The sequence below is a fragment of the Trichoplusia ni genome, chromosome 11 (genome assembly GCF_003590095.1).
Source record: "Trichoplusia ni isolate ovarian cell line Hi5 chromosome 11, tn1, whole genome shotgun sequence".
NCBI lineage: Eukaryota > Metazoa > Arthropoda > Insecta > Lepidoptera > Noctuidae > Trichoplusia > Trichoplusia ni.
The window spans coordinates 2499310-2518479 of NC_039488.1; the positions used below are offsets into that span (position 1 = coordinate 2499310).

At 35.0% G+C, this 19170-nt stretch overlaps 1 protein-coding gene across 1 annotated transcript in view; it reads right to left on the reverse strand.

The window, feature by feature from the left end:
* Nucleotides 1-19170, reverse strand: part of LOC113498857 (calcium-binding protein E63-1-like) — a 30360-nt gene that overhangs the window by 5005 nt on the left and 6185 nt on the right. Inside the window, 3 exon segments of the mRNA XM_026879003.1 lie at nucleotides 3026-3169; nucleotides 14157-14244; nucleotides 18359-18391. Coding sequence (XP_026734804.1) covers nucleotides 3026-3169; nucleotides 14157-14244; nucleotides 18359-18391 — 265 coding nt within the window.

Here is a 19170-nt window from a genome sequence, read left to right on the forward strand (position 1 = left end):
TTACTCCATATTTCGATGCAATGTTTTCAATATGGCGAGCACGCATTTGGCACCGTTTTCGTTGTCGCTGCAATAAACGAGGGCGACATTTGTTCGTTGTGACATGTTACGTCATTTGTTGACTGTCCTAATGTGATATTAAATGTTTCGTCTTTACTTTGCACCGTAAATAAGTCCAATATGGGCATAGAATTTTACTTCAAACTTGGCGGTAAATGGCAAACGTCACGATGACGCAATGAAGTCATGCAATATCATTTTGAGGATACATGTAGGTTGGTTATAAGGTTATAACTTCTAAGTCACATAATTAGGGGTTGAAATAGTGTTATCAAGCGGAACTTTATCAATTACTCGGTCTTGGTGACGCAGGTATCAACCCAGCAAGTCCGGGGTCGGGGTGAAAACCACCCGAACTACTCGCACGCCATTTTACAATAACCGTCTAAATTAAACCTGCTTCATCGATACAATCAGTTTTAGTTTATTCATGTGGTAACAAAACTTATGGAGTCACGAAATTTCGTATTATAATGAGGCAGTAATCCTGATAAGGCCTTTTTAATTTGCTTTCCGAATTTTAACAACATTTTTATGTAAGTTTTCGATCATTCATGACGTCTTGACGTCTGAGTATAAAACTTCGTATTTTTTAATACCTACCAATGTTATGAACATAGATATAAATTATATTATTTATATTAATTATTCGCTCCTCAAGCTACGAAGGTCTTGTCGCAAAATCTGTGTTCATTAAGATTGCACGGAATCATTCAGCCGCTTTGTTTATGAAAAACACGTGCTGTGTTGGCAATTATTCAAAGTAATTAGATAAACTACCGATTCATTAACTCGGGTTATATTTAATACATACCTACGCCTACGAAGCTTTCAATACACATTTGTAAACGTGTTATGTACAATTTTATACTCTGACAAATAAATATGTAACAATTTAAAAGTAAAGTTAAAGTAGATATTAAAACAGAAGCCGATGTTCACATCCTTTAAATAATTATAATAATATGTTTCGGAATCCTAAACTATCCTTTACTATATAGAATTTCTCCTGCTCTTATGTCAATATTCCAGCACACGTTCCTTTATTTTTACGACTTTGTTTTCTCACATTAAAATTTACAAAAAACTCGTACAAAAAAGCATTACGTCTTTTATCCGAATTTAAGAAGACACGGCAACGTATTTCATAGTTTGATCAAATAAACAATATATTATTTACGCTAACTATAAATAAGAAACGTAAAGTAAACATATAAAGTTTATATGAAAACATAAAGGAACAAAATTATAGGTAAATCCTTTTCGAACTTCGGCCGTGTCTTCTGTCATGGTTCAAAGTCGCCGGCATAGCAGAATTTTAGACGGGTTTTTTTCTATGATTGTAAACGATTGCCTTCACTTTAATGAGCGATATTACTTAGGTGGCCTTTAATTAGTAGCACTAAGTGATCATGGTTTTTTTCAGACAGCGCACAAAAGTTTTAGGTCTCGTTATCCCTCAATGCCTCTACCCGCCTAGCTGTGCTGCAAACGGCAATCTACGATCCACAACGGGGTATGAGCATAACTTTTTTTACTTTTATACAACCATCTCTTCACTAAGGTTTTAAGCCCTAAAAAGAATAAATAGTAGAGAGTCAGGACTGAAGCCTCTGAAAGTACCTTTGGATTAACATAGCTAAATTAGCTAACGTTTTATAATCTCAATATGTTATCTTTGACCTGTATTTTAAGTATTTTATGGAAATCATTCCTTTTCCTATTCTTGCGTTAACAGCGTGGAGTTTTTATTACAATGTTAACGTAAATATCGTATACATTTATAATATGCGTTCCTATCATGCTAATTAAAGGCAAAAACATATCGTTATAATCTTTGCAGAGCCACAGTTTTAATTAGAAATTTCTGGGAACGATCCAAAGCTAAAGTTTTTTTTACAGAATCTTAAAATCTACTAGATATGTATTTTTAATGAGTTTTAGTTTAGTAAATAATTCAGGGAACCGTAAAGATATGCTTGGTACAGTTTTTAAATGAGAATTATGGAAATTCGGATGAGTTGAATCTATACTTCTATACTCTATATATACTAATATATAAAGCTGAAGAGTTTGTTTGAACGCGCTAATCTCAGGAACTACTGGTCCAAATTGAAAAATTCTTTTTGTATTGAAGAGACCATTCATCGAGGAAGGTTTTAGGCTATAAACCATCACGCTGCGACTAATAAACTTCCTCATTACCGATTACAAATTAATTTTCGCCCCCTTATTCAACAAATCATGTTGTAGAAAATAGAGGTGACCTATGTTCAGGTCGATAGGCACATTGTGTCGTGTTGGGCGAGCCTGAAGGAACGAATTACGCCCATAGCCCATTACTAATGTTGATGGTCTTCTTGCATGCGAACAAAGCTTACTATGTTATTTTATATTTCTTGAGTTACGTTCACTTTGACCGAGTGAGCCAGGTACACTTGTTAATGTATACCGCTAATCATTTCCGACTGCTTGGTGTTAAGTTTGGGTGATTTATCGTTTTGAATAATACACCATACACATACAAGAATTATTTGTTTTTCATGTTTGAAACTTTTGATTTTGTCAAATCACTGTTTTATAGTTATGGTATGTTTTTTTCAACAGTTACGATATTAGAATCAAGGAATAATAATGATGGCCTGGATTTACCGAGATATTTGCTGAATTACCCGCAAAACCAAGATTTAAAATAGGCACGACATCCCATCAGCCGGTTCACAAATGGTTCGTTTTATCGGATACATTAGCTTTTTATTGATGACGTATGGAGCTGTATTGCAACTTCCTACATTACTGAAGCTGTTTTCATTTATTCCCGATTCTATTATGATACATGTCCGTATACAAGTAAAAAATCGGTCAGTACAAAAAAATCCAACAAAACGGCGCCTAAGAGTGAACCAGCTTTACAGTTATCTTTACGATTCCTATTTCCTCTTCGCGTTATCTAAGCTATACTGACCAGTTTTACTGGCATCCTTGATGAGCTCAGCGATGAGGTCGTCGCTGACGGTGATGCCGAGGTTCCGCAGCATGAACTGCAGCTCCGCCGGCGTCACGTGCCCGTCACTGTCACGGTCTAGCAGACCGAACGCTGTGCGCAAATCTGGAACAAGAGGGGTCAATTGAGATTTTTATAATTTTAATATATTTAAGCATTTATTTGGTTGAAAGAACTTAAGATTAGTCTCGAAGGATCATAATTGCTTTTTTAAATTCCTGTAATCGAACTAAACTGGAATATTATGCTAGTGGTTACAATTTATAGAAACAACAGTATTTTTAGCTTAACTTTAAGTTAACATTAAATTGATCCGAATTTTACCCTTTAGTCGTATTACCTTTTGAAACATTTTATAAATGCTTACAATTAAATGATTTTTTGAAAGTTCTATGTTCTAATATCGGATTCATTTTAAAACACGAGCGATTAAACTTGTTCCGTATCAGAAACTGACGGAAAACTGCTGTTTGATAGGAACTTATGCGTTAAACTGTGGAAATGTGATGCAAAGTTTCAAGTAAAATGTTTTCAAAACAAATGTAATAGTCAATTCGCTAACATTCGCAATAACGGAACAGAATACATAAATATTATCATAGGTAACTGATACCAAACAAATTCAAAATACACGTTTTCTTTCATGATTTTCTTCGATAGTAAGTTTTACGGAAGTCCCAAAAGCTAGAGATGGTTGGAAAAGGAAGGAAGCCTTTGACCTTCGTAAGGTATAAAAAGGATTCACATAATTATCGTTTTTAGAGTTAAATTAAACGAAACCTATTACTGAGGCGCCGCTACCTAACCGACTGTTGGTCCCTTTGCAACTAGGTTGTATCTAATGAATCCTAATAGGAAGACAGTTGGAATTTTCACAGGTGCTGTATTTGTACGAAACCCTCAGTGTGGCAAGACGGACTCGCACTTGACCTATTTGTTTTTAATTTGGACGATATTTGGATCAGTTCTGTTATTTATTATTGTGTCCCTTCATAAATATAACAACATTTTTTTATTTCATTAATCTAAACTATCATCATCATCATCATCATCATCAGCCTATCGCAGTCCACTGCTGGACATAACCTAAACTATCCAAAAATATAATAATAATAATAATAACCATGAACGAAGGTCGACTTGGAGAGGGTGGATAAATAAAACACTTGGAAACTAATATTAAGCGCGTATAATATAGTAAACCACAGTGCTTGCTGCTCACAACAAAAAAATTAATTCTCCGACATTTATAATATCCCGTGTAACGAAACCAAACCCGCTCCGGGTCTGTGACCCGCGATGGTGAAATCGGTGTCGCACCTCTCTACACCCCTAGCCGCTCGCACTGGTGTTGCCCACCTGCTGTCAATCGTGACGGTATAATAGGGGGCCCATCTAGTGAGCGGCGAGTCACCGCCTGCCTAATTGTTTGCATTACCATGTGGAAAAAGGCAGGTGTCATAGTTCTCCGAATCATTTTAAGGAACTGGTCCACTTAACATGTCTCATTTATATAATAGCCTATTTAGTTTTACATACATATTGCAATAGTTTTGCATCTACTTTGGATTCTTCATCTCTGTTCTCCCATAGAGCGGAGGTGAATTATCCCTAGTAGATGCCTCATCACATTGTATATTAAAGTTCTCAAGAAGGCCTCTGTGCGTTGGACCTGTGTCCCCGTTCAAGCCTTTAAAAAGGACCGGGTCTCTTCTCATGAAGTTAGCCCGTGAATGAAAAGAGATACAAATAATAATAATATGGGGACTCCCAGCTCTTTCTTGCCTTAACTGGCTGGCTAGAGAGGGGTCGCTAGAGCTATATGCTCGGGGGTGGAAGTGTCTAATGGCGTAATAACGAGGAAACCCGCTCCGGGTCTGTAGCCCGCGATGGTGAAATCGGTGTCGCACCTCTCTGCACCCCTAGCCGCTCGCACTGGTGTTGCCCACCTGCTGTCAATCGTGACGGTATCATAGGGGGCCCATCTAGTGAGCGGCGAGTCACCGCCTGCCAATTTATTTACATTACCATGTGTAGAGAGGCAGGTGTCATAGTTTTCTGGAAAATCCAACTAACTGGTCCACATAACTTATCATAATATAATAGCCTAATTGTTCATACACACATTCTTGCAATAGTTTTCTATCTACTTTGGATTCTTCATGTCCGTTCTCCCATAGAGCGGAGATGAATGATCCCTAGTAGATACCCCATCACATATTAGATTAAAATTCTCAACAAGGCCTCTACATGTTGGACCTGTGTCCCCGTGCAAGCCTTTAAAAAGGACCGGGTCTCTTCACATGAAGTGATCCCGTGACTATAAAGAGATAATAATATAAACATTCTCCTTTACAATGCCACAATATAACTAAAAAGTCACCTTATATTTAAGTTTTCAAGTACCTGGGTGATTCTTCGGAAAAAATACACTAATAAGGTCATATCATTATCCTCGCCAACTGGTTCACTTTACTATGATGCTTAAAATGTTTTAATTCTTACTTCATCTAATAATAGCCGTAGTACTTTACAAGCTTAGGTAAAAATTATATTAAATCAAGCAGTCTGTAGTATGAAAAAGTGTGGTGAGGATAATGATGTTCTTAATTTGTGTTACTTTTTTCCGGAGAATCACCCACCTACCACCACTACCTACCACATTATGAAAAGTGCCTTGACATTTCTTGAATATTGATTACAGGCTGTTTGTTCAGTAATATCAGCACTCAGTAGGTGTCAACTATCAGGGTGGGGGGTTCGAGGGTTCCATTGAATCATATAATTATGTGAGTATAGCTAGGCGTTGTCAAAACTACCGTGATTAGTACAAAGTGGTGGTAATTTAGGAAAAATTATCAAAGGAGGAAAATTTTATTATACTTTTTTCAAGGTCAATAATACTCCGTATCTTTGTCAATTGCCGTTGAAGTAAAGCAGTTGGAAAATATCCTTGTGTGAACTACACTCATAATTAAAAACAGTCAAGTGTAAATCGGACTTGCGACGTTGAGGGTTAAATTTCATTTTCATCGGGTTTGAAACGACCCTGCAATTTCAGCATGCTTATTGGGAAAGTGCCTCAAAATTGAGTTGCAAAAATCCAACCGGAACAACAAACAAAAAGAAAAGTGAGTGCATAAAAACTTGGGAAAAAATAATCAAATCAGTTTTAATCACCCTACGATTCTTTGACCGCAACATCATTGCTTAACATCGATATTTGTTTTTACGTATATGTAGTTACTTATGACGGTAACATAAATACATATCTACTACCACGGTTTGAAATATAACTTGCTATAACGAGCGATGCCTCATTAATAGGGTTCCGTATTTACCCTTTGGGTGCGGAACCCTAACTAGGGTTATAAGAGGTCATATTGCTTTGGAGTTCGTTTCGAGATATTCTGTGTGGGAAGGTTTTGGATATTTTTATTGATCATATCAGTTATATCTAAAAAGTACGAAAACTAGTGCTCAAAATACCTAGCTTCAAATTTTTCTACAGCAAAATCTATTCTAAGCCTCCAATTTTCCTTAAATATAAAGTCTTATTCTCAAGTAAAATTACTAACCGACCTTTTCAAATAATTCTTAAAGTATTAGCTTATTCAGCCTTAAAAGGATTTTAATACAGTTTAAAAAAGCAATTAAGTTTATAAGACCACAAACAATATTAAACGCCACCTTCAAGTCTCAGTAAAATTCTTGAGAAAATAACCGGAGCCATTTAATATGCGCTTGAAATTATATTCGTTGCCGTTATGACTCTTGCAGACACCGGCGGAGATTAATTCAGAATATTTACAAAGATCACGGGATTGAAAGAACCTTTTTTATTTTATTATTTACTGGTTTGAAGTGGAAGTCTAAAATATGTTTGTTGTTGTTACATGTATCGTGTTTAAACAGATTTTTGTCATGTTTTAAATGACTCATCAGTGCTTGGAAACTTGAAAAACTTACCATAAGAAAACTGCAGTATATTTCAGAAAAATGGCAACGGTTAAGGCTTGCTTGGTTATACATTAAATACCTATCTATACCAATATTATAAAGAGGAAAAATTTGATTGTTTGTATGACACGAATAGGCTTCGAAACTACTGGACCGATTTGAAAAATTCTTTCACTGTTGAGAAGCTACATTATCCCCGCTGAACATAGGCTTTAATTTATTTTGAAAAATATTAAGGTTCCGTAAGGAAATTGCGATAATGTAACCAAATGTGTAAAATCGGAAACCTATTTCTGCGTACGCTGAGAATAGAACAAAATGATGTACGGGTTCGCTTATCACGCTTACGAAGTCGCGGGCAACTGCTAGTAAGCTTCCAATTTTGAAGAAAAGAATTAACGATGGGTCCCAAAGAAAATTCTCCGAAGGAAAAGTTATTTTTTTGCCTCCGATGCTCCGATGCCTGTCTATCTGCCACCAGGTTGTATCTCATAAACCATTATGGCTAAACAGTTGAAATTTTAACATTTTTTTGTTTCCGAGGTAATGTATGGGTAATTAATAAAATTGTGCGGAATCCTTAATAGTATCGCGAGTCTGACACGTACCTACTTGTCGATTATTCTTATCAGCACGCTATGGTTTTCTTTTAGAAATTTAATTATAACTAAAGAAAGAAGAAATATTTAAGGAGTAACATAACGAAAGTGTAGACAGACTTATATATTTACTCTTACAATGTACATAATTAGTAAAAAAATCTAAAAACGTTTCATCTAAAACCTAAAACGTACTATAAAACAATAATCCCATACTTACAGAAATCATTTCCCTTGTTAAAGGACATGTTAACAAACACCCTTTACAGAACCGTAATTAATTCGATCACATCTAACGTATCACTATCTGAGACTCCTTGCCACTATCTTCAGTTCACTAAAATTCTCGTCTCGACACATCATATACATACCCTGGTATATTGACAATAGATTAAGTATGTTTGTTACGCTTCACGTGTTTATCTCAGCACTAAATAATTTTGAGCTCTTGATATCTTGATAACGGCGTTTTATAAAAGAAAACAAAGGACATGAGTACATGGCTTGAAGGTCTAAATATTAAACTTTAGGATGAAAGCAGATAATGTTTATTGGTGTTATGAAAAGAAACAGATAAAAATAATAATATTATATGGAATTGTGGATGAGGGAGTTGTCGAGATAGCAGTTTTAATGCTTAGTCTAGGTATACGTATATCCTATTTGTTATTCACGAATTACGTTATAAATGATAATGCTTCACATTAAAATCACTAGCTTTTATATAGAAAAACAAGTGTTAAATCACCGAATCGAAAACCTATTAGATAATATTGGTGCAACTTTAAAACGAGAGAAAGACCGAAACGAAAATATTCATTGAAACTAAACTAAACGATAAATTTTACCACGTTATTAAACGTGATAAAATTTATCGTTTACATCAGATCAATATTTGTCTAAAAATAAATTAGCGATAATTGCATTCGTCGTATTTATAGAACGCATTTAACTACAATTTCAGACTCCCAATAACAGGCAAAACAATGTAATATTTACATGCTCAGCTAATAATGCTACTTGATTAAATTACTTGTTTGTATATTTTTAGGAATATGAATGTAATAAAATTTGCATTACCCGTCGGCGATGCACGTAAGACAGTCCTTCTTAAAACTATTCAGCATAATAGCTAATTTAAGCAACAAAGACTTTCAGTTTTCGTTCCAAATTTCATTTGTTTGACCGTCATTGTGCATGACATTGCCCTTCACCTTCATTGTAGAAAACAAATTGAAAAACAAACTACAATCGTGTACTGGGTTCTACAATCTACACGCGACGTACTGTTTTTCATATAATTCTTTAATGGAAAACAGCAAACAAAACTTTCAAATTATATCAAAGTCCTATGCGCATTTAACAGCTTGGCAACTTGTTTGATTTAAATACGAATTACGAAGGTATTTTTGGTGATAATGACCAGTCTAAACTCCGTATTATTCTCAGCGTATCGCCAACGTTCTTAAAATATCAACCACCGATAGAACATTCCACGAAACGAATTTTTACGTGACTCAACTCATTTTCTTTGATTTACTTGATTATTTTAGATGTTCCTAGTAATGCAGATGCTAGTTTTCAAGGAATAACGTGGAACAATATAGATGAACATGTTACATTTGCATGCATACAATAATAAACTGTTTCAATGAACAGAGATAGCTAGAGACCATACGTTATCTATATAAATGTTTACTCGGTCAGATAACGTTTTGATTGATAATGTTCTCCGGGAAAAAGAATAATAATAATAAGTTCTGTCTGCATTGTGGCTCTTTTGCTTGCACACACTCGTGGAAACTTTATTTAATTACTAATTGTGTGTGTAAAAAAAACATCGACTAGATTGTGTCATTGTGTCCTATATTTTTTGCCCAACAGGGTCCATATTGAACTGCTATTTATTTTCTACCATCTCTGTAACATATGGAATGCAATAAATGAAAGAGTATTGAGTATTGGGTATTTTGTAAAAACATCGAATCTCGATGCATGTTGATCAAAGCATTTTCTTCTTTTTCGGTGTTAAAAATTTTCCTGTTATTGTAATTGCGTAATGGGAAAAAACTTTTTTTTTTAAATGAAGAACACACATCACTATTGCATTAAGATTTACCATATGATACTTACTAGTGCATCACATTGAAATTAAAATCGAAGAGCGGTGCGTATCTATAAAATTACAAAGAGTATTAACCGAGCGTTTTTAATATTAATAAATTACGGAATTTTTCATGATTTCTATAAGAAAATTCCTTGACGGAAGCTACAAAACATTTTGACGAATATTTAGTTTGGCCAATAATAATTACTCAACCCGTCAACAGACCTACGCAGAGGATACAATAATATATCAAACTGCCAGGAAAAGTAAACACAATATAATGGAAGTACTAAATTCTAATATTAATGTGAATTTCTATATTTATAGGATAATTTGTAAGCTGGAGTTAATAAACATATCGCACTTAGGTCTTCCTAGATGGTATTTATTTGGCTCTACATTATAGCTTCTATACATACGTATCATAGCAAAATACTAATTGCAAATATTCTATTAGTTCAGATTAAAAAACAATAGAACATTAGTTATAAATTTTTATGGAAAAATAAGCATGATTCATGTTGAATCTATTGTTTTGAAAAATGTTGTACGGCCGCTTTCTATATTCGATCTCAATCCCTAATTTACGGATCGAGATTGACATTTGAATCCATTTTCAACTTTTAGTGTTTCTATAACCGATCCATGGATCGTTTTCTCGATCTTTTTCTTCAATCTATCTTTGGGAGGGCGGATCGAGATTTTAGATTGGTATTTATATGAAAGTGACAGTTATGCGTTTTCTATAACCGATCTCTGGTTTTGACAAATCGATTTTCGACGTTTTTGATCTATAATCGCGATCCCCAAATGTTTACGGATTGTACTGAGAAATCTGTGAAAATGGAAATATTTTCAAGTGATAGTGATAGCGATCTTGAAGTATTAGCTCAGCTATCGGACTGGGATAGTAGTGACAGCGAAGACGAACAAAATCTGTCCTCAAAATTTGTAATTGTGATTGTGATGTATCGAGTGGCTGTTTTTTTTTCTGTACTTTACTTGTAAACGGGGGTCAAGGATTTAAGCTGAAGACCAGCGCTCAGTAATTCTTTTGGATTGCTAAGCATAAGCTGACGCTTAAACTTTTTTTCTTTCGGTTTTATAGTTTTTGTGTACTAAGTACACTTTTACCAATATCTGTAATACTGGAATCAATAAATAACGATTATAATATTCTCGTTTTCATTTATTTATTTAAAACCATGAAGTATCATTACAGGGTTTACCCTAATGCGACAACTTAGAACTTAAACTAAACAAAAATTGCAACACATTACATTATTAAAAACACATAAACACGTTAGTCTGATTTTGAAGAAGTTGGTGGTGTGGAGAGCTCTTGTAAGAGGTGCTTTGGCGAGCAAATTTGTTCTCGCTGTAGGTGCGGGCTTCGCCGCCGCCGCACGAAGCGGTCCGGTACACACACTCAAGCGCTGCAATACTTCCGGGTGATTCTCCATTCCACGAATCACCTTCACCAAGGAGACGACCAGTGCAAACTCCCGTCTCATATACAGTTGATCATTGCCAACCATGCTCAGAACAAACAGAGTGGGATCCATGAGTAGGTAGAACGGATACACCCCATACAGTTTCTTGGACAGATGGCGCGTGAACTTATTCTGAACGCGCTCGAATATTGCCGCTGTATTCTATTCTACAACTGAGACATCGAAAACACAAACAACAAATAAACTTGCGATTTTAAAATATATTATGTTAATGTCAAACTGACTGACAACTTTTTGATTGACTGACGTTCCGTTGCTCATCAATAAACGTTTATTGTCGTTTATGCTTTTTCTAATCTTGAGGTAGAATTACAGTATTTGTCCGCTACGACTTCCCAATCTTTTATTTTTGTATTTTTTGCAATTTCTCGTGTTTATACATAAAATAGATAAACTTTAAGAAAAAAGCCACCATTTTACTCATAAATAATCGCTGAAGTACTTTTTCTGCACATGCGTAAAACAAAACGTTTAGCAGGGCGATCTATCCGTTTTTTTTCGATGGATTTCGAGACGAGATCGATTAATGAAATGCAGATTCAAGCTCAATCGAAGGATTGAGTAAAATCTGGATTGATCGGAATCTTAGATTCGGGATCGAATATAGAAAGCGGCCGGTAGCCAATGTCGTCCTCAGCGACGTCAGGATTCTAACATCACTCCGTAAATCTAAGTGGTTTTCATTCAATACCTATACCTACATGAGCTCAGAAACTATTAAACTCCAAATTAAGGCTGTAGTATCAAAATTAAGCATTTTTTTTAAAATTTCAATGTGTTTAAGTAATGTTGCTTGCAAAACAACGCTTTCACAATTGATTGGCGAATTATAAACAAAAAAAAACGTACAATTCTCAAGAATCTTAAGTAACTGAAAAACATATTCTGAAATCAATAATTGAAATACTTCAATAGGAAATTACGATCCTCGTGTTTGTTTTCCACTTAAACTTGAGTACATGAAGAGTCGTTATCACTCAAGTACACATATAAAAGAGCACCTACTCTTAAAATTCCTTTTTCTAATAAGAAAAAGTACCCATGCAGAAACAATTGACTGTGTTCTTCCTAAATTAGCTGCGATTTGAACTAAGTAAGTATATGTTATATGAATTTTCTAGGGTCCAATCACATCAGAAGAGCATCGGCCGCAGATTATAAGTATTGTAAATGATTTTGAATCTTATTTTCGTAAGACAAAATCTCACATTCATTTGAAAGCATTAACGAGGCACCTGCACGAGTCTCGTAGCGACTCACGGCGCCTTGAAAAGTCGCTGAGCGCACTATTACAGCCGGCCCTAAATTGGTCTACCAGTTTTGTCAAAATTTCATTTGTAACTGAAATAGTGATAAGTTTGACAATATTCATTTTCACTATATTCTTGCGTGGGAAAATCGACCATGTTGTTCTACAAAACGCGAACGACTTTCAACCTTAAAGTAAGGTGATATACCGCTTTATTGGCCAACCTACCTACACTGCCATCATAAACGTAGCTTATACATAGAGGTTAATATCAATAGGTATGAAAAGACCTCAATAAAACTAATCACGAAAGAAAATGCGCATCGTGACAAAGCAAGTTAAAAGCGACTTGCGAGTCATATAATTGTAATCGCATCATTAATAAGTTTTATCCAACATGTCACGTTTCCGATCCGACCGAATATTGAAACACTCAGTAACATTATTAAAAAAAAAAAACTTTTTTTCTGTAACATATTACAATAACATTTCGCTATCAGGAGATCCCCTTTTAAGCAAAGAGTTGCTCCGCTTTTCCAACTAAGACTGTTAATATGTACCTACACAAGAAACAATTTAAATTAATTTTAGGCCAAGAAAAGCTTACAAATTCTAATCTTATCTATATGTAAAGGTTATGTCTCATTTAATTAGATTGATTAGTGCAGTTTAATTTGTATTTAAATGTATTATAATCAAGCACTGTCGAGACTTATCTTGCCTTTTGTTAATGAGATCACGCTCTGCACACTACGTTGACAATGTAATTAATTGCGTGCCAATATCTTCCTCTCGGATTAGTGTCAAAATAGTTGATGCGGGTTGTCTATGATTGGAAAGATGTTATATTATAATAGAGATAATAATTTAAGTTGCTTTATTGAAAGGAAATTCCTTTTAATTTAAACTTTTTAATCAAGAAAGTATTAAGTAAAAATAATCTGTATGTTAGGAACTAAACTAGTCTTTTACGTAACATTGAAAAATACATCAAAGAAAATCTATTCTTATTAAAGTAATGAGTGTTTAAATAAATGAGGACAAAAGCAGAGGTGGTGTTAAAAAAAAACAAAAGATAAACAAACGCCGATTCCTACACACGGTTACCGATAGCCAGAAGTCAACGTGTGGGTGTACGAATCGATCATGCAATTAACCTAAACCGACAATTTACACGTCAACCCTACGACTCGACTGAACGTAAACATCAATTAAAGTATCAAGTTATAAAAAGCTTTTTTAAAACGACTAAGAATGTAAATAAAAATCAAAATGTAATGTACTCAAATTTAAAAATAAATTGTACAAAAAAAAACATGTAACTGTAATTTAAAAACTAAAATTATGTCATAGCGTAACAAAATCAGTGATGCAAAAATTTTAATACATTTTTACTGAGAAAACTACTTCTGTAATACTTCGTAAAGATGATTAATTATTGTTTTTCGCTGACATGACCGTGTCATAGCTTTAAAACAACGGAAGCTGACGAAATGATACCGACACTCGAATTAGAAAATACCCACTCAAAAGAAACTCCAGGAGATGAAAGAGAAAAATAATTTACACGACATTTGCTATATTAAAATTATTATAATTCAGTTTACGTTTTAATTGTATTAAACATTAATTAAGTGTTTGGGTTCTAAAAATCATCACTTACTGTTGAGCATAGCTTCGCTGGGCGCCGGCACAACCGGCCTGTCATCGACCGGCGACTGTTTCTTCTTATTCTTTTTCTCATCTTCTTGCTGCGAATCAAACAACCGACTGTTATCAGACATACACACAATTGCACAATAAATCTCCCACTAATACTGCACCGTTAACCAACAGTGTTTATCAACAAGTAAGAAAATAATGCCAACTGATACAGGATTTTTTTTATCAATTTACTGGTGTTATCAATCTTGTCATTCGGTTTATCGGACTATTGTCTGATCAATAAAGCGTGCTTATCAACTTAAAATAATAATAATTTTGTTTTAAAATAGCATGTACTAGATGAGATGATTTTGCAACTTCGAAATAGTTTACAAAACGTCGCCTACTCCCCGAGTCTAAGTCTTTTGCGATTAGGCGACATTTTTTATTAGTATAAATTGTTTACAAAACGTACATGACTCATGTTCGATGTGTGAGCTTAAAACTACGCTTCTTACGATCCCGCAGCCAACAGCCAGAAGACAACGTAGGGAAATGGACTGTTCTGGCGTCGTACACGCCTGACTATTTATAGGAACATGTCATTACCATTGTAATCTTTAAATGCATGGTACTACATTTGGCTCACAACCCATGCACCATACCTACATATAATCACTACAGTTGTACAAAATGAGATATAATTAATGTAAGTAGGTGTAATTAATTCAAAGTCATCCTGTCTAATATTGTTTGTTTAACCAAAAATAGAGTAAAATAATCATATAAACATCTTAATTTTGGACATAAATGCGGGCGTGCCAAATATTGGACCTACTTTGTTGGACGACGCAAAAATAAGACGAAAAATATGTTGTGATATTATTAAGAAGCTATAGTTGTCAACTGTAAAGAACACTCGAGTAATAAAACCGCAGAGAAACTTCAAATATACGGGAATGACATTCCTTTTGAACAAGAGACGTGACTTTGACTTTTAGTTCAATACATTTAAGCGATTTGTTAGCGCTCGGAGAAAATGTAACTTGTCTACAGACACAGGGCATACATCAGAATGCAAGTATGACACTTACATAAGTGACGTTGTAAAAAATACACTGTACTTTCCACTTGAAAATGACAAAGACGAAACGACGCTTTTCTAATGGCGACCTTTTTACTGTGAAACTACTGTTATTTTTGCATACGGTTATTAATCTTTTCATGTTTGCCTCGTTAGGACAGCAATGGAATTGATTGCTTCGATTGGTTCATATTTTTCGACCCATTACCCTTTGGGTCACCTAATTACAAACCGCTCAAAAATACGTCTTTACGCAACAATTTGTGGAATAGCTTTAAGCTTTCCATTGCGTGTCTTACAACTGGTTGGTTCAAATAAAACCATTGATTCACTTAAAGCAACTACCAATTAGTATGAAAAAAATCTGAGCTAGAATGTATTGTGGACAAACAAAATAAAGGGATACAAATTGGACTGGTGTCTGAACTTTAAGATGTATATTGCTGTTAACATAATTGAAAATCAGCACAAATCTTAGGAAGCCCAAAGGTTATGGCTAGTAAAAAGTTAGTAAAAATGTAATATCGCAGCCGAACATCTTCTTCCCACGTTATATGAACATTTCGTGGCCCCGGAAGCCCGTTTGACCTTCTCAGCCAATTTATGTAAAACTCTGGAAGGTTACAACTTAGACAGTTACGCCTTTGTGTCAAGGCCTTCTTGCATGTTCCACGGATAGTTTTGAAATTGTTCGTGAAAAACAGAAGCTGAATGCACGTACCAAGGCGCTACAGTTTTTGGTCCAGAAAGTTGTGTTTAACTGGAGAGGTGTAAGATGGTGAGATTCTTAGATGTTAGTACTCGTATCAAAATTAAAGATTCCGTCTTTGGGTCTATACATCGAACGCACTTGTAATACATGTTGTAATACAGTTTATCTGAATAAGAATCAATCAGGCAACTAGCTTTTCTTTTTCTACAGGTATCTATTTTAATAGACTTTACCAAACGTAAGTTGCGCACTAAGCTTTCCTTAGTCCTTTCTTTGGTTTAGTTTTTGCCCGAAACCTATCAATGATTTGCCCACCTGAGCATCTGCATGGGATTACATCTTTCTATATTCAGAAATGTCTGAATTAAGAATCCTAAATTTAGTACAGAGTAATAAACGCATAACAACAGTTTGTTAAAAGATTTTATGTTTATCGCAGTACAATGCACCTTCATACACCCGAAAATAGGAACACAAATAAAACTGTGCGTTAAAAAAATCCACGTTATTTATAAGAATAAGGTGTTCCATGTAGCCTTGACATAGCTTGCGCGTGATCACGGCGGCCGATGCCAATTCGTTCATATTGGCCGATAACCATGCCAAAACGTACTAAGTGAGTTCTGACGACCTAATTAAACAAACGATCTCACGCCGTATCGGAAAACATCTATAACGTCGAATGAAAAACTACACTCATCAGTCAATTACATATTTTGTTTGGATATTAAGGCAATAAAATTATTTATTACTAGATAATATTCGTCGTAAATCATCGAAATGTTTACTTTAGTCGAATTTATGCGCGAAGCTTACTAACATTGACCTGAATCGTTACCTCCGTGGTTGCAGGAAATTTTTCATATGTAGTCTAAATAAAAGTATATGCTATGATTGATAGAGAAATTAGTGGGTAGCAGTGTGGGGTGTGAGTGTGCGAGTGTGGCCGAGCGGGTTCGCATTGAAATAGCCCGTGTCGCGGTTGGCACGCCGTCAACTCGACGCGGCCGGTAAACACCTCTCGCTTTGTGAAAAAATGTGACATGCTCAGCGATGCGTGGCTCTCCGTCGGTAAATAAACGCGAGTGATGTATCGGGCATAAACTACACACGCTTTCAAAGAAATACCTAAATCAACGCGTTTAATTGTAACACAAACAAACATAAATACTAGATTTTTAAAAGCTTTCGCAATACTTTGATCCAATTGTATAAATAGACGTGATAAATTATGACTACTATTGATTAGCAATGACTCATTTTGAATGATTTATTAATAGGTAAAAATGGGTGACACGGTCGTTGACATAGATAAAATAACAATAACTATAAATATATTATGTGAATACTAGAGACTTTGTACGAAGTTTTGCTTTATGTCTTTGCAATACGGCTAATTTCAATAAAACTTCAAGAAACATTGAATGAAATAGACGATTATTGGGTAATAAATTACTTATTAATAGGCGTACCTGAGTTAAAAAATATCTCATCACCGGACTGTAAATAGGTTGATGGTCACTCGCCGGCCATCAGAATGAACGCAATCATTTAAAAAAAAAGGTTTTAATGAGAGCGTTCGTTGACATTAGAACTATGGTAATAACCGGTGATGTACGATAAGCGATAAGGACACACGAGGGCAGAATGTCATGGGCCCCAGAAGTCAGAATTGGTCTGTGCTCAAAGAAAATATTCCTTAGAAAAATACAATTTAAGTATATCAATCGTCTTTGTTTATGTGAGTAAAGCCGCTATCTTAATAGTAACGTCACAGTTACCTTATCAACGTGCCGTTTGTACCCCTTTGAAACAGGCCCAAACAAAGTACCGTCAAAAGCGTCAAACAAATGAGCTGAAAGCCGAACCGGAATGTTTCAAATTACATAGTTGTGAAATGTTCAGGGCTGGAACATACGTTGCATACGTCCCTCGTTGTGGACAACGCTTTGAAAGATTCCCGGCATTTCAGACCAACAGACAAATGTCATAGGTATGGCCTCCAGGCATTCTTGGCCGTACCGCTCTACCTAACATTAAAATACGACGACACAGGCAGTATATTTGTTCTTATTTACATTATACCGTGACGTTTTAAACAAATTCTGGCTACAGTTCACTATTTCCTTATAACATAAAAACGGAAATACAATGGTAGGAACGGTCGTAAATTTTATGGAGATAAACACTGTCATTTAACGAGTATTTAGTAACGTTCTCAGAAATATTATTGTACTTGCAGATGCAAACGACTTCGCGGGACATTGGTTAAAGCTTAAAGAAAGGGTGACTAACTGCTAACTCTACACGAAATTTCAACGAAATCGGTCCAGCCGTTTGGATTAAGTGGTAACAAACGTACACCAGCACATACTTGCGCACTTCTTAAATTACTGTGATTATAATGTAATGGAAATCAACTCACTTTTCTTCTGCTCCTCGACGTAGTTGCCATACCCTGAAAAGAATAAATTTCTTTTAAATTCAAATCACACAACTGGATGCTTAACTGAGTTTTGGACTTATAAAATTTGGTTTTCAATGCCTTTCAAACAGTTGGCAGTAAAAAAACTACGATTAAGGACACTGATTGTGGGGTAAAGTTATTTGTCACCTAATTGAAATATGAGTAACAAGTGGTAATTAACCTGGCCCTTTCCTTTTAATGTTTGTTGTTTTAGCGGCAACAGAAATATATCACCCGTACTAAGTTCAACCATCAAGCTATCACGTTTCCTTACATACAGCCTGGTCACGGAAGGACTGATAGACAGACTTTCCTCTATAATGGTACAAAATTATAAAATAAGACTACCACAAACGGTTATTAAACGTTAACACTGATCGATTTCTATTCAAACAATTGTTAAAAACTGTCGCCTCATTACAACACAGCCGATGTCTACACGCACTCTTAATTACAACACCACTTAAATTTCACATACCAACTTACAATTAGTAATATTATATTCGTCCTTATCGTAGAAAATAAGTGGGAAACAAGTCTATCTTAATGGGATGTGACTAAGTAACTCACGTATACACAACGTGAGCTTGATAATTGATACTCCAAACATGCTTGAAGACAAGTGATTTGTTTACAAGTATTATTTTGTCTTATACGAACTCGAAACAAGTGCATGTTGAAAACAATCCATTTTCTATAATAAACAATACTTATAACAACATTAATTTACATTGAAAACTTCCATAACGAAACACAAATATGTTTGTGAA